This window comes from Elgaria multicarinata, chromosome 7 (genome assembly GCF_023053635.1).
Source record: "Elgaria multicarinata webbii isolate HBS135686 ecotype San Diego chromosome 7, rElgMul1.1.pri, whole genome shotgun sequence".
In the NCBI taxonomy this organism is placed as follows: Eukaryota; Metazoa; Chordata; class Lepidosauria; order Squamata; family Anguidae; genus Elgaria; species Elgaria multicarinata.
Window position 1 is genome coordinate 9,295,603 of NC_086177.1, and position 17,108 is coordinate 9,312,710.

General features: G+C 41.1%; 1 protein-coding gene across 1 annotated transcript in view; it reads right to left on the reverse strand.

The window, feature by feature from the left end:
- Window positions 1–17,108, reverse strand: part of ICE1 (interactor of little elongation complex ELL subunit 1) — a 45,880-nt gene that overhangs the window by 13,571 nt on the left and 15,201 nt on the right. Inside the window, exons 7-13 of the mRNA XM_063130201.1 lie at window positions 16,802–16,839; window positions 13,286–13,368; window positions 12,356–12,395; window positions 12,208–12,267; window positions 9,457–9,543; window positions 7,437–7,810; window positions 919–5,565 (exon numbers count right to left, since the gene is read on the reverse strand). Coding sequence (XP_062986271.1) covers window positions 919–5,565; window positions 7,437–7,810; window positions 9,457–9,543; window positions 12,208–12,267; window positions 12,356–12,395; window positions 13,286–13,368; window positions 16,802–16,839 — 5,329 coding nt within the window. The remainder of the gene's footprint in view (window positions 1–918; window positions 5,566–7,436; window positions 7,811–9,456; window positions 9,544–12,207; window positions 12,268–12,355; window positions 12,396–13,285; window positions 13,369–16,801; window positions 16,840–17,108) is intronic.

Here is a 17,108-nt window from a genome sequence, read left to right on the forward strand (position 1 = left end):
TAGGGTTGTACCCTAAGTCGCTTTTAAGAAGTACACTCAAGGCTCTATGCGCAGCTGAAACCACTGATTGTAAAGGACTCTCTCAGACCCATATATTGGTTCTACGTGGGTGATTGCACCTTCACTGTCTGCGTCAACCCAAAAGAGCTGCTAGTTTATTTTATGCTTTAAGAGAGGGGGGAAAAGATCCTTATTCGATTCTTTTTCTAATGCAGGTGTGGGTAACTTTTATCCCTCCAGATAGTTTGGCCTACAACTCTCATCATCCCTCACCACTGGCTCTGCTGGCTATGGCTGCTGGGAGTTGCAAGACAAAACATTAAGAGGGCCACATGTTTCCCACCCCTGTTCTAAGGCCACTGCTGGGATTAGTACCTGAAGCCACAGATCCTCTCATACAACATGTTGCATACACAGAACTGTGAGTAAGATCCTGTATATGCTCATCTGTGGAGCAGATGATCTGGTGGTGGGATGGGGGTGGCAGAAGTTATAGTCTCTCAAGTTTAAAAGAGTTTTAATTTAATTTTTAGAAAAACTGAGCTAAACACAAACTGAAATGCCTGTGGATGCCCATGGATACTGACTAATGATAGCAATGAAGGACTGATAAGTCATCTTCTGGGTGGGAGGTGGGGTGGGGAGCCATGAAAATCCACCTACACATATCTTTAACAAGAATTGAGGTAGGAATCAATACCTCCAGACAATTAGCCAAAATACAAATTACATGCCAATGCATGATCTGCAAGATGCAACATGAGTGCTTTGCAGAGAGAGGGGCTTCTAGATGTCTCCTCTAGATTTACTATGAAGCTATGTATTATTCCAGAAGATTCTAGGCTTTGTGTTTGCTTGCATGAGCCAAAACAAGTTTACAGGTAAAGTTTTTGTTTTTTTGTTTTAAATGTAACCCACCTTCTTTGCTACACCAAGTTCATAGACAACTTCTTTCTCTTCATCTCTCATTACTGGGACCCTTGAGGTATTTCCCACAAGAATGTGGCTACAAATAACAGGTAACAAGTCAAAACAGGCTTCAGAAATTTTTTCCAATGCTACAGTCACAGCCCTGCCATCAGGATCTTCAGTTTTTTCCATTGCCAAAAGCAACTGCGAATCACAGTCACCTGTTGACTGAGTATCATCCCTGTTGCTCAGAGAGACTGTTTCATCAGCAGGGCAACATACATCAGGATCTGAGATGCTAGATGAAAACTCTTTCTTGCAGAGGTCAAATTTTGGTGCTTTACCCTCTAGCCTTGGCCTTTTGGCACTCTTTGGGAGGACCATAGGAGCCAACATCCTTTTCCCAGACTCGCTCTCAATGGACAACCGTTGCTCAGGTTCAGACTTGAAGTTAGTCCCCGTTTTGACAAAAGCAGTGGACGTCGAAGCAATTGCTTTAAAGCCACTGATTTGATGGACAGGCTGTGGGATATTCTTGCCATCTAGGGAGGATGACCGACTGAGCTGAATGTTACCTTTCAGGATGTTGAGAGTTCTTGCCCGGGCAGATAGCTCTGGATACATACTGTCCAAAATTTTCACCGAGTTTTCCTGAGGCACAGGTGGAGCTGCACCACCAGCTGCAGATGGAGGAAGTCTACCTGGTACAGGAAGGGCATGCTTGGGAGTGGTGGCGCAAAACTGAAGAGGGGAGGACAGGATTCTCTGACCTATTGACGTTTCAGAAGGAGATGGCGTAGTAAGCATAGCAGGTGACTTGCATTTTGGGGTATCTGACAATGGCGACATTAGAGGAGGAACTGGAGTTTCACGTAGAGGAGAAATCAATCCATCGAGTGGGGATGGCAAGGAGGACTGACTAGATGATGACATTACTGGGGAAATGGGCCGAACAGTTCTTGGAGGTGTAGCTATCAGAGGTGTGAGCAAGGGAGGTAATGGAGGACCCATCTCTTGCCTAATTTTTGTTAGCGTTTTTGGATAATGTTTTGTCGGTGTGGAAGTATCTGCATTGGCTAAAATGGTTTCAGCTAGTAGGGTGTGCCGACTTTTCCTTTCCCCTTTACGGCTAGGTATTCTTGGGAGATGCCTATTATGACCACCTTTAACACCTACTTGTGCCAACATATTTATAGGGTCTGGTGCTTTAAGTATCTGCTCTGCTCCATTCTTTGTGCAAGGTGCAACAGCAACTGGTGATTCTAATTTTTCAGACACTACATTGTGTTGTTTGGAGTTGGAAGATTCCGGTACAGGTAATATGGAATTCCAGCTGGTTTTAGCAGCAAGAACTTTTCCATCATTCTTTATATGGCATTCCTTGTTATGGGATATATTAGAACCATTATCAACATGGCAGGATATTAAATGGCTTTGCTCCAAGTTTGAGCTGCACCCTGAAACATCAACATTACTTTCTTGTTCAGTACTCAATTTCTCTTTATTAAAGTCCAATGATACTGAAATTTCTACACTAGCAGCACAGTACTTTGCGTCTGGTGCAACGACATCACCATTAACATCTGGATTACTTGCAGATGACTGCCTGGGCACAGATTTCCTGTTATACATTGATACCTGGCTTGGCAATGAAGCAACTGCTGAAATACTTTGTTCTGTTTTCCTCTCTTTTGACTTCTCGACTGCTATGGAGGCGTCTGGTTTTAATGAGATATTTTCCTTACTACATGTCCATCCTACTGCATATGAATGTTCCCATGTCCTTTCAATAATTTCATCAGTACAGGAGTCAGTGTCATGTATTGCAGCCTGTCTATCTTTTGAGGGCGGATCTTCTGAGTCATGGGACAACTTGCACCCATCACATGAAACAGTTGCAATGGACGGCGCATGTGTGTGACTGCTCCTGATGGTACCCAATTCATCTTTGGGCGTTTCAAACCACGGATGCATTTTTCTGCAATTCACCTTTCTTATTAGGCCAATTTCTTCCGGCGATGAATCTGAGAGTGATAAATTCATAACCGTAATGGCATTTTCTGGCATCTTCATCTCATCAACGCCTCCAGATCTTATACCACTGCACAATGTTTCATCTCTTTCTTTAACTATAGCGTTATCAACTGTATGTTCTAGAGCACAGTTTCTTGAAGGACTGCCTAACTTTTTATCGGGAGGAACAAGCAGCTCCTCATCATTTAAAATGGATTTGTTTGCTATAAAAATGTCTACTGTGTTAACAATATTTAGACTAAAGGCCTCAGGAGTTAGTGCTTCAGAGATATCTCCACTGCAAGGGCCTTTAACACTAACTGGTATCTGGGTTTCACTGATCATTAACTGTTCTTTTGCTTGTTCAATTTCCACTTCATCTTTATTGTTCCGAGGACTGCAACAATCCAGGAGCTTATGATTGTTTCCCTCAGAATCAACAGCATTTGCCTCTTTATCCTCCAAGTCTACTGCTGAATTATGACCATCAACATGATAAGCATCTTCTCTGGTTGGAGAGGAAGGGGCAACGCATGCATTTGTAGCACCATTAGAGCTTTGGCCAACTCTGCTGAAAACCTCGAAATCGACTTCAAGCTTGGAAGCGGTGATCTCCACGAACTCTGTAGTGGCAGACTCAGAACCAACTCTCACAGTGACAGGCAAAATTGTTTCAGAATTTGCACTTTCTGCCTGTAACACATGTTGTACAGCCTGAGCAGGATCTTCATTCATGTTCTGTTCTGACATTTCATTTGTTACAGAACACTCGTAATTCGTTTCTGCTTCTTCCATAGCATACTTCTTTAGATCAAATGAACTGCCCTTATCATTCCAGTCTGCCATTTCTTGAGATATGTCATTTATTCCACATTGCAAACTTCTAGATATCAAATTAGACTTTGCATTTCTGTTACACACAGTTCCAAAAGCAGATATTTTGTCACTATTTTCTGCTACAAGAGACTGCATAGTCCTAGTTTCTGTAATTTTCAGTCGTTCACTATTTTCCTCAAGTCTTTCTGATGGCAGGCACCGGTCTTCTTTAGAAATGTCAGTAAACTGAAAGCTGTTTGAAATGCTATAGATTTTGGATTTGCATTCAGATTCAATGCTCACTTCTTCAACTTGCCTTGGTTCAGGAGAAGTTCCAATGACATAGATCTCGTTGTTAGTTTCAACAAGTCCCTCAGATAGCAACAAACAATCTTCAATAATGGATGCTTGGGCTGATAACATAGGATCACTTTTACAATCTGGCTCCTCTTGTAGTGATTTAATAGAATCTTTCTGGTCAATCAGTTGTTCTAGTTGTGGGCATTCTTGCTTTCTTATGTCCATAAAGTTGGGTTCATTAGTAACACTAACAGCTATTTTCAGTTGGTCGTCATCATCTTCATTTTTAGTAGGCATAAAAGGGGCAGCGCTGCGTTCACTCTCAGTCTTCGTTATCTCATCTATATGACACAATGATTTCTCGCATTCGTTAGTTGCCATCATAATATGCAAATGTGGCCTCAAAGCATCTACATTCAGTAGTATTTTCTCACCATTTATCTCAGCTCCATTTTGTTGGTTGCCTCTCTCTTCATTGCTGCAGTTTTCTTCTAAACATTGTGCTTTGAACGATGCATCTGGTGCATGAGTATCTTTTTTAACGGGTTGTGTAAATGTTACCTGAGCACCTTGTTGCTGAGGTTGCTCACTAGGATGTTCTGTTTCAGAAAGGAATTTACAGTTGTTCAAATTCATTTTCTCTTTCATTAATGTTTCATCATTTATATCTATGCCAAATCCTTCCGTTGCTGTATTTTGTTCATCTGTTACATGTTCACCGTGCTTTTCATCAAGAGGTCTTGCTTTTCCTAAATTAGACTGTGTCTGGATGTTCTCGGAGGCATCTTCCACTCCTCCTCCACCACCTATCACATCATGAGATCCATCAGTAAATTTTTCAGGAGCTACCAGCATATTTTCAGCAGCTAAAATGAATTCTTCAGTGTGCTGCTTATTATCACCCTTGGGAGTTTGAGGCCAATCTTCTATTGTTCCAATTAGCTCTTCTTCCTCCTCTGCTTTCATACAGTCATTAGACTCTTCTAGCACGTGTACAATGCCGCTTGCATCCATTTTCTGCCCATGCATTGGTTTAGCTGTTTCTTCTCGACCCTGCATGTTAATGGTCATTAAATCAGGCATCAATATTCTGTCTTTTGTTTTTGTCATATTAACTGTCTTTTCATTGTGCTTCTCTGTATTGCATGCTGCAATTTCAGTGGTTGTGTCTGTTAGAGACAGAATTCTGTTAGAGACAGAATTCTCTAATAGATGCTTCTTTTCATCCTTTGATTTGACATCTCTCTCATTAAGGGATCTTGACATTGCTGTCACAGGGTTAGAACACAGAGTTGACTCTTCATTCTTTAATTTTCTTAGTTTTTCAGTTGACTCCTGAGAATCACTATTTGCACTGCCAACACTAAAAGAGCTGGGTTTGTTCCAAGATTCTGCTGAATGTTTTTCATGTCGAGTTTCAACTATTGGTTCATCCTGACCACATTTTTCTATAATACTTTCAAGCATTTGTGCATTATGGTCCATTTCATCATCACTGGAATCTGTTACGTCTCCAAATAATATATCCTTAAAGAGATAAATAAGAACAAATAATTTGGTAAACAACCATACTATATTGTTCATTACCTAACCAAACCAATATAGCATCCCTAAACAGAGAAGCACTGAAACAATGACTTAAGTCTAGTTCTCAATAAGACTGTAACGCAACATCTGGGCTGTATCTCTTCAGGCTGCAGATGGGGGTTCACATGATGGCATTATCCTCCATGCCGAAACATTTAAAAGCTAGCAAAACATGAAGAATTTCTCTCTGAGAACATGCTCAGCGATTTCTCAGTATGGTAGTTTTACTAGCTTAGTGTAAGTAAATAAACTAAGACCAAGAATAATAAATGAAGGCCAAGTTAAAGTCAAATACATCTCTTGGCAACAGAGAGTGACAGAGAAAGAGAGAGAAAGAGATGTATAGGGCTTAATTCACCTGCAAGAGTTATTTTTTTTAATCCATAAAGCCTTTTTACTCACTTTCCTATTTAAAAAAAATACCTGAAGCAATGTATAAGCAACAAAACCACAATATAATACAGACATGATAATAGCAGAAGCCAGAAGTTTAAATCTGGAAAGCCATTTCGTATGTTCTAAAAGACCTTCCTATGACCTCACTGTTTTCATCTGGTGACAGAATGAATAGAGCGAAGATAGGGCTCGGTGTATCTTTTAGTATAACAAGTTCTACAAGATCGACACCATAAATGAGAAAGCTCCTGCTTCAGACCTGTAGTTCTTACTTCAGTAAGCAGTGAAAGCAAAACAACAACAACAAGTAATTTTGGTAAAACAGTAGTTTTCTTGCACCACAACAGAAGCTGCCTCCAAATTCATTTATTTTCTAATTATATCCCACCACATGCTTTAAAAAAGTTTAAGGGCAGCTAACAATAAAATCAGTTTGAAATAAAAAAGACAGAACAAATTACAAATCTGTAAATGTAGCAGGTTCCTATAAAGCATTACGCCATGAATTTTATTCCACTTTTCATCAAATGTTTACTGGATCGATATGGTTAGAATCTTCTTAAAAGCAGAGACTGAAAGACTGCCTAATCTTTCTAAGGAAGGAGTGAGGGTACCACTATTGAGAAGACCCCCTTTTTTCAGCCATCATAACACCATATGATGATGTTACTTGGTGAAGGTCCCCACTGACTTAAAAGCACAGGGGAAGCACATACAGGAGATTGAGATGCCCTAGGCCCAAGCCATTTAGGGTTTAAAAGTCAAAGCTAGCACTTTGAATTATGCCCCGAAATGAACTGGAAGCCAATACAGATCTTTCAGCAAAGGTGCAAGGGCCCAACACCTGAAGTAATTGAAGTTTCTGAACAGTCTTCAAAGTCAATCCACACACAGTAGTTCTGATCTGGCAGGAGGGAATTGCAGTTTAAACAAGTTAAAATCCTTTGCACGTGTTCAATAAAACCAGCTTACTGGATTGGGCTCAATATATGTGGGAATTGTATAGAAAGTATAGAAAGATTTGGAAGTATCTGAAAGCACTTTTAGAGCTTGAAGACAAAACTGCAAAGATTCTGGATACAACTGTAAAGATTTTCTAAGCTTGGGCCTAACATAGCCTGGAGGCAGGCAACAACGTATTTTTGATTGTTGAAGGTGGTACAACAGAGGCACCACTGCCCTGGGATGTACACACTCTGATTTTGGTCTGTTATTTCTAGGGAAAACAGTTTCTTTTCAACTTCTGAGGCACTACAAAAAACTGCAAAAACTGTTTACCAGAGGTGAGTGCACAGGTGCTCACCATGTCATCTATAATCTATCTGCAGCCATAGAGCTCTTACTGCAATTTATAAAGCCAATCAAGCTCATGATATTACTATGCTACTTAATTTTAATCAATTTTTGTAACTTACTGGAGTAGTGGCAGGGGAAAACTGTATGGGAGACAATAGTGGCGGAAGAGGCCTACACCACTTCAAAACATCTCGCAGGTTTTCACCAAGCTCTTCCTGTTCCTTGCTGAAGAGATCTGTGCTACATGCTGCTAAGTCTGTCTGAGCAACAACTTCTAGAGATCCATCTTCATAAAAAGCATTGTCACTGTTGCGAGCATCAGCAGTTTCCATGGCCTTGGTTTCTATTGGACGACCATATCTGGCAGGCCTGCTGTCCAATTTTATCTGCAGCGATGTCAAAGAGGTGTGCGCTGTACAGGTTCCAAGTGAAGAACAACTAGACGGCTTCTCTCCGTGAGGTTTCTTGAGCTTTTGAGGATTCTGCACTGCTTCTATGGGACAGAAGATTATATGCGGTTTAAACAAAGTTTCTGTATTTTCCCCCACCTTCTGAAGGTTTAAGATAAGAAAACAAATGCTTTTCAAAAATATTTCTTCTAGCTGCTTGGTTCTGTTAGTCAAAATACTTTTCTTGCTCTGGTCTATAACTAAACTATGCTGTTTGAGTTACTGACAAGGATTCAATTCAGGACAGATTATGTGCAGGTTTTTATTTTGCCTTCTTTATGTGGAAAGTAGTGGAGGCAGGAAGGAGATTCAACAGTGTTGGGCTGAAGGAGAACAGAAAACAACTGAGGATTTTTTTAAAAAAAATGCTGTTAGGATGTATTTGTCCCTATCTTGGCAAAGTTAAGCTCAGAGGGTAAGTATTTGTTCGGTCACTGCATGCAAGTACAGGATTCTGCAGTAATCTAAAAAATCTATCTAAAATTATTTGTAGGCCACCTTTAAGAGTGGAACATTATGAGAAACTCTGCCATCAAAATAAATTTGCATTCTGTCCTATTCTAGTATGAGCAACAAACAAAACCCCAATATAGAGCTCTGCAGATAGGAGCAGACTTGATTCTTATTAGCTGCACTCGCTAGTGGGAGGAAATGGATTTATCACCCACCCAACGGTGTCTCCAAGTACAATCCTTTCCACTTTCCCATTTAAATGAACAGTTGCCATTTATTTCTGTGAGGGAAAACCAAGCATTATGCTTCATGTGGGATATTGTGGTGAGAGAGATGCATGCCCTTCACTCAGGACTCTGGGTGGCCTGTGCCTCACTGATAGGGATCCCACACGGTGTGTGTGCATGTGCGCACATCCAACCCTCCCTCTTCACATGTACGTCCTATTAGAAAGATGGACAATTTGACAGTGAGTAAATAAAAGCAAGTTTCTAATACTTCTGGAGTGAGGACTGTTCAGAGATTTCTTTATTATGGTTTTAATTCTTGTGAACCGCCCAGACAGCTTTGGCTATTGGGCGGTATAAAAATGTAATAAATAAATAAATAAAATGGTTAGGGGCAGGCCTCATGCTCCCTCCTTCCATGGAACCAAAGGGGGTTGAATGGTCTACCAGCTGGATATAGAGGTCCATTCAAAAATGCTTTTTTTTCCTGACCCAGGGTTTAATTTCTAAGGGTCAAGGGAAATTGTACATTCTTACAAGATATTGTTTTATTTCTTCCAGAAGTAAAAGGCGAAGGGGAGGGAGTGTATGGGCTAAAGACCAGTTTGCTGATCTCGCCCAAGAGAGACAACTATGTCTAAACAGGCCCAGCACGTGAGCAATTTCTGGTGAAATCTCAGAACAGAGAGAGGAAGGAAATATGGAGTTCTAAGAGGCAAAACTTCGATGACTTGAATAGCTCTAACACCCTCCTTGTAATTAGTTTATATACATAAATGCAATTCTTACACTTTAACTGTACAAATATGAAATACCAACTGGAATATCATCCTAAGAGTACTCAATTGTTTTTCCATGTGTATTTGAATGAACATGATCAACAGCTGTTGCATGTATTTGTGTTGGTAGAGCGTGGGGAGAATAAGCCATTCATTCTTACTGAAAATATAACAGTTCTTTCAAAAAGGGTTACTTTCAATTATGCCTAAAATGGTAATGTTTGCTCTCACCTAAGAAGTAATTTTTGTTGATCTGACTTTTTCCTGTGGAACCATCTATACACATCCAGAGTTCCTCCAGCAGCAGCTTAATTTTTTCTGTAAAATAATCAAAGGGATATCCAAATTGTTATGGTATTTCCACAGGATTTAAAATGCAGAAATACGGTATACATGTAGTCTTAGACACTGATTAATAGAAAATAAATTAAAGTGAGATATTAGTAAATCTTTCCGTCAAACAGGGAATATGAAGCGTATGCCCAAAATGTTGAGGTACGTCTACACCAACTAAGTCACCTCAATTATTAGAAAAGTCTGAAAATTGGATATTTGTACATCTAAGGGTCAGAACTCAGGACCTAAGGGACAAAGAAGATGCAAACACACACGAGTTGTTACGTTGTGGGAGTTCTTTTCTTGTAAAATGCTTTGGGAATATAATCGAAGGGCAGTATAAAAATACCTTGCCATAAATAAATTAAAATACAGTCCCATTTACATAGCTGAATCAGCCTTGAATTGCTGGGGAGAAGGATTTCGCGTAGCATCCAGAAACATGGATCTATGCTTGCAGAATGCCCAAACACCAAGCTAAAACAAGAAAATACTTGTTTTAAATCAAACTTTTGTAAAGGAATATCATGACAGGGTTTCAGGAAACACAGAGAAATCAAGAGAAGGTATAAGAACAAACATTCCCAATGCAACATTGATCAGTGTGCAAGAAGAGCGTCTCTGTAAAAAATCAACAGAAGTTGTGATTTTGTGCGGCGTTAAATCATGAGTGAGCCAACATGCTCCTTTTCCTTCCTTGCAGCTCTCCAGAGCCTTGTGCCTCCTCGGAGAACATAATCCTGTCGGCATGATAAACAACAGCAAGACGACCAACCACGTCAATTGAAATTGCATCATTTCCTTCTTGTCCCTGTTTGCTTCTTTGCTAATTAAGCCATGGACTCAGAAAATGTAATACAATAAAGAGCTAAGGATGTATTCCATTGTTGGCATTCCAAGCATTTGGTGGCACTGACTTGCTATTTGTATATATATAATACTAATGAACAAGCCTGAGTGAGATCAGCTGATGGACCGTTTCTTTGCTGCTTGGAAGCTAAGGAATTTTCAGCCGGGGCAGAAGAAAGAATTTCCCTATCTGGTAGCTGGAAGCAATTTAAGGAGTACTATCTCTTGTCGACACGTGGTGACTTGAAAGAATATACATCTGAGGAAGCTGGAAATGAACTGACGAAACGGGAAAAGATATATAACCGGAATCCTATCACAATTAATAATAAGTATATTAGTCTGTCGTTATATCTTATTGCCAAGGTTTTACAAGAAGCAATTATTGACTTATCTTGCCTTGTTTTGCCTTGTGTTGTCATCTTTATAACTTTGCATACTTGAATAGTTATATTTGTAAGCACTATATAAAATAGAGGTCATTATTTTGACTCTGTATATCATCACTGTTCATTATATTGTTAAAATTGTTACGCAGTTGTGTGCCTGGTGGCATTCTTGTTATTTGATCTTTGCTAATTAAGCCGTGGACTCAAAAAATGCAATAAAATAAAGAGCTAAGAAAGTATTCCTTTGCTGGCATTCCAAGCATTTGGTGGCACTGACTTGCTATTTGGCATTTGCATGCGAAAGGAAATGTATAAATTCAGGCCCAGCCACTGGGGGCAAGAGAGAAAACTCTTCAAGGTAATCAGGCAGAAAAGCAACCTGGTGCCTTCATCCCTACCCTGCCTTACAAGCCACCAATGTGCCCAACATGACTCGTAAAAGTTTGGTAGGACAGCAATTTTTGTGGCTTTGCTGGTAAGGCTGTGTTGATCTGAAAATGACATGTGTCCTTCAGTTTGTTGTACTACCGAGGTCAGGGTGTCAAATTCAAATGGATGGAAGGGCCAAACTCATCACCCAGCAGATATCCAGTGGCCATGTTTTTCATCCCCAAATAACCAGTTTGGATGGGAGGAAGAAGTGGTAGGTCGAGAGAACACACTCGAAATCCCTCTCACCAATCCGTTCCAATGTACCAGTCTCCACAACTTTTCTTTCAAAATTCCTCCACCCTCAACAGCTTCTGCACATTCCATTCTGATCACTCCCTACACCTCGCCGTTTTCTACCATCTAAATTGCTAGACCATTGCTTGCCTTGCAGAACCAGGCAGTCTGCTCTGCTCCAATGCACTGCACTCTGCTCTCCTATGCGCACCACACGATGCACCTGCAAAACCAATTTCAAAGTAACAGTAGGATAGGGCAGGGCCAAGCCAAGCACTATTTTAGCCATTGACATCTTAGCCTGGTTCTGAACTTTCAATGGCTCAATATTTGCACAGAATGCAGTGGGATGCTACGGTCTGCACTGGAGTCTGCCCTGCATTAGGCAACAACTAATTCATAATTTGTAACACTTGACTCCATCCCTGTGCAGTACTAGGGGGGGAAACCAACATTCAGCAGAGTCAGAAATGCTTTCAAGCCTACAGAAAATCTTCTGTTCTACTTTGTAGTCAGGAAGAAGTGGCCTGATTTTTCCTTGCCCAGATTTTTGGAACCAAGAAGTGATGCAATTGCTTTTCCCAATCAGCTCCTTCATGACACCTGCAAGACCCCAGGTCAAGCTGAAGTATGAGGCCCCGTGGCAAAATGTGCTGACTGTAAAGGTGACCATTCATAGAACATCAGCTACGAGCATTAGTAACACACTTATTAAAGAGGAGACAGATTTATACATACCAACCTTTGTCTAGGTTTGCTACTGGATTCTCTCTCTCACTCTGGGTCTCTGCATTCTTCAGCACTGAGAGGAAATAGATAGACACATATCAGATCAACAATTAAACAGCAACCCCAGAATTGAAAAGCCAAATAAAAAATTGGAGAGTCACCTTTCTTTTGCTTTGCATTAGGAAAACCATCAATCTTTTCCTAGCAACATTAAGGAGAAAAAACATTCCATTACAATTACGTACCATCCATAACTTGTAGTACTGAATGTGGAAAAAGGGTTGTCTTTGGTTACTGCTTACATTACCTCCTAACCTCAAACTGCCTTGAGTTCCAGTATTGGGGAAAAGGTGGATGATGATGATGAACAACAACAACCTCTCAAATGCTTTGCAGGTCTAATGTAAAATTGGAACTGTACATTTTAGAACAGTTTGCCCTTATTCCCAATTGAAACAAATGTTAAATATCTAATTGTATTTGCTTTCACTTCTCCCATGTTACAATTACCCTTTCCATTCTTCCTTTCTTCTGTCCATTTGTGGGTTACCCTTGCCTTTTCCTTCTGTCAAAAACGTAAGACTATAAGCTCTGGGGCGAGCTGCATTTTTTAAAAAATACTTACGTTACTCTGAAGAACTATGCATGTTGGTATTGGGAAGTTATCATTATCATCATCATCACAGCGTTTAGTCAAGGTACCACTATTCTCTGCAGATGTCACTCCTGCTGACATATTACAGGACCATAGAACAGTTCCTGTGATCCCCTTTCTACAGCAAGTCCTGAATCAATAAACTTCCCAACATAATAAGCACATTGGAAGGAGAGGGGAGGGATGGAGGTGAGTCCACCAATGAGGGGGAATGAGCCACCAACAGAACAGCTGATTCAAATCTATAAGGCACAGTCTCCATGGCTAGGAGAAGATCATTAGGAGCTGTGGGAACATGCTGGCAACCCCCAGTTACTCTACAGCTTACAATATTAGCAGGTGAGGCATGAAGAGCCAGGATGCTCTAGGGAGACCCCCTACTTCAACCTAATTGAAAAAGGGCAAAATGCATGAACGCTTGCTTAAGGGAGGATACCTGTGCTTTCTTCAATTCCTTCTCAAGAACTTTCTTCTCTGCTTTCAACCGCTTGAACTCCTGGATGTGTTTTGCTGCAGCCTCTTCATTTAAGGGGGGAAAAATCAATCAAAAGGTGTGAAAGCCTGTAAGCTAGGTTTCAAAATTGCCACAAAAGCTAGCGAACAAGGGCAAATTCACTTGCATTGTGGCACCTTCCTGGTTTGCTTTGGCAAACTCTGACAGTTTATTCAAGGTTTGCAGCACTTAGCTCTGCACTATCGTGTATTTCATTAGGATTTCATCACACTGGATGCATGCAGCTAGGCTCTGTTAGAACGCCAATTTTGCATACGCCAGCTTCACAGCTTTTTCTTCAGATGCAGAAAAGGCCCATATGCCTTAGAACCCTGCTTAATGAGCCCTAAGAAACTAGGATATGATCCTATAAAAACAAGCTGTTCCCATATGATAAAATGTATTTGCACATTCCATTTCTACAGCAGTCAGTTTCTTAAACAGTACTTCATGGTTCACTGTCAGATCATAAAGCAAACGCCCGTATCTTTAAAAGGCTATAATCATGAAAATATATAAGATCTTTTCAAAATATAATTTTCAGATTAAAATTTCTACAGCAATTAAATTAGGTTTGTTGTCAGCTGGTCAATCTCAGAATCTCTAAGACATAATTAAAATACGCAAGAAAAAAGCAATTCTATGTTCAAATGCTCCCTCACATAAAAACATTTCCAGCGTGTGGAAAGCCAGGGTTATTATTAATATTACTATATTAATTATTATTATTAAAAACCTATAATTATAAAAAGAGCTAAACATAAAACCTAGCATCTAACACTCCATCCTATGCCAGTGTGACCAAGAAAAAGTACCAGGGTAAGGCAATGCATAGAGCAAGAAGCTTGACTTCTTAATGGTGAAGTTCAGCAGAGATAGGGAATACCACCTCATGACGGTGCCCCTGAGTGCATGCCTTCACTTCTGCACATTTTCTTAATGGTGATCATTCATTCTTAAGAATGTGTGGGTGGGACAGGGTGGAATAAGAGGTTGTACTTGGGAACAATGCTGTGGTGGGTGCAAAACATGGGTCAGAGTGGCCCAGGCAGCCCTTATCTCACCGGGGAAAGCAATGTCCTTCTTCCCTCACTTGAAGGCATGGGCATTTCTGGCACTGTCACCTGGGGAAAAGTCAACCAACCAAGACCAGAGTTTGGGAAGAGTCTGCACTTACTGATTTGTAGGTATTACCTCTCATCATAGCCTGGAGGTTGTGTTCAGTTTAGGAGACCAGGGAAGTAAGGCAGTAAAAGCAGGCTCCCCCCACTTTATAGACAGTAATCTCACTGTTGGCCAAGAATCAGAATCCACGGTGGGGGTATGACGATAGGGAGCAGACTTGATTCTCTGTGGCTGGGGTTACGAGGGGCAGGATTGTCCTCTACCAAGAGCTTATTATACAATATTCTATTTGTATCTTGCTTTTTGGCCTACAGGTCCCAAAGTAGTTAGAAAGGAACAATCCATTCCACGATTCTCCTAAGGGGGTACGTGACAAACACAGTTTCTGGCTTACAAAGGGGCGGTCTTCCCTAAATGCTTTCTAAGTGACAGAAAAACACAAGTCAATTTAAGGAATAAGGTGGGAAGGACCAAGTTAGGAAGAATAGCCCTTGCTCCACCCGCAGCAGTGGCCATAACATTGGCCAGGACAAGAGGAGGAAGGAATGCTCCACTGTCTTTCTCGCCGGCCCATTCATGATTTAGTTTGTTGCCGCTATATGGGGCAGAGCAAGGGGTGGGTGGCAGGCCAGTTTCTTCAGAGGAAATGAAGTGAAATTGAGGAAAGGACTAGAATTCACTCTCCCTCCCTCCCCTTCCTACCCCTATTAAACTTGACAGACTTTTAGCAAGTTGCCAAGTAAAGACAGTCGAATGACGTGCCTCGGCCGAATGCATATATAGGCCATCCAATAAATTGTCTCTTTACTTACAACAAGCCGCTATATTGAAAGCGTAGTGCTACCAGGCATTTTCTGTGTCTGAATTTAGCAGTTTTCTGCGTGTCTACGGGGGCCCCCAATGTGGCGCCTGCAGGCATTTTTTTTAAAGCTCCCTGACCCATTAAAATTTTATTATTTAAAAAATTGGATGCCAGGTTCTCTGCCCTGTTCCTGAACCTGCTGCTGATCAGCTGTTCAGCATTAGAGGAAGAGAAAGCAATTTATTTATTATATTATTTATTTATTACATTTCTATACCGCCCAATAGCCGAAGCTCTCTGGGCGGTTCACAAAAATTAAAACCATAATAAAGCAACCAACAGGTTAAAAGCACAAATACAAAATACAGTATAAAAAGCACAACCAGGATAAAACCACGCAGCAAAATTGATATAAGATTAGAATACAGAGTTAAAACAGTAGGATTTAAATTTAAGTTAAAATTAAGTGTTAAAATACTGAGAGAATAAAAAGGCCTTCAGCTGGCGACGAAAGGAGTACAGTGTAGGCGCCAGGCGGACCTCTCTGGGGAGCTCATTCCACAACTGGGGTGCCACAGCAGAGAAGGCCCTCCTCCTAGTAGCCACCTGCCTCACTTCCTTTGGCAGGGGCTCATGGAGAAGGGCCCCTGTAGATGACCTTAGGGTCCGGGCAGGTACATATGGGAGGAGGCGTTCCTTCAAATAACCTGGCAAGCAAGTCAAAGGGGTGGCAGGGAGAGAAAGAGTGAGGCTAAAGGCTGGTATTGGAGGGGTGGTGGTGAAGAAACAGCGAGATAAAAGAGTGATTGGGAGAGAAATAGCAAGGCTAAGGGGCTGGGAGTTGAGAAGGTGAGAGTGCGAAGGGTGTGGTGTGGACGGAAGAAGATTGGGCAGGCCAGGAAGCAACTCTTTCCAATCCCCCCTCCCCTGCCTCACTATTTTTCTCTAACCCCTCCCCCAAAAAAACACTCTCCTTGACTAGCCAAGCCCCCACAGCAGCCATGGATGCAGATTTGACTGAAGGCAGACTCTGATTCACAGGCGCCAAAATTGCAACAACAGAGCTGCTTGGCTAGGGGTCATGCCCCCTGCTTTCCTCTTCACATAACTCACTGACAAGACAGTTGCTTGTGAAGGAAAACTACAGGACAAGAGTATCTCTTTATGATTGCTGATATGAAGCAAATAATTCTCAGCCTGAGCGGCTATGGCAGGCTTGCAGCTGGCTGTCAAATCCTGGCCCACAGGACTGGCTTATTCCAAGCTGCTGATTGACACTCACACACGAAATTGCACATTTTCTAACGTTGCCACTGCACAAGGATAAGGTAAGGGAGTAGTAGGCGCTAGGGGGCAGGAGGACTGCTTACAAAATATATCAGAGTAAATAGATCCTTTAGGGCAAAGACACGGTGTGGAATTATTCTTAGAGATATGTCAAATAAATGTCTTCATCCAGAAAAATAAGTTATCCATCTGAGTTACAAATAAAAGAGAATTGTCATCCCAGCAGCCGGGAAAAGACTGATTACCTTCAAGCTTCTTCACTTTAATTTCCAGTTTTTTCTTCCTGATCATGTAAAACAACAACACAGACATGAAAAATGAGATATGTACTCTCTCGATACACATTTTAGGCTTTTTGCTGAATTTGAATATAGTAACTTAGGCTTAGTATCACCTTTACTGGTTCAGTACGTTTTTAGTTGAGTTTTGAATCAGAACCTGAATCCATGACCAGTTTTATGAGTTCTGAGTACCCATAAACCTCACCACATGCTATTAGGGTTGTTCATAAAGTATACCACATGTAACAAGGGAGACGAGAAGGTAGTAAAG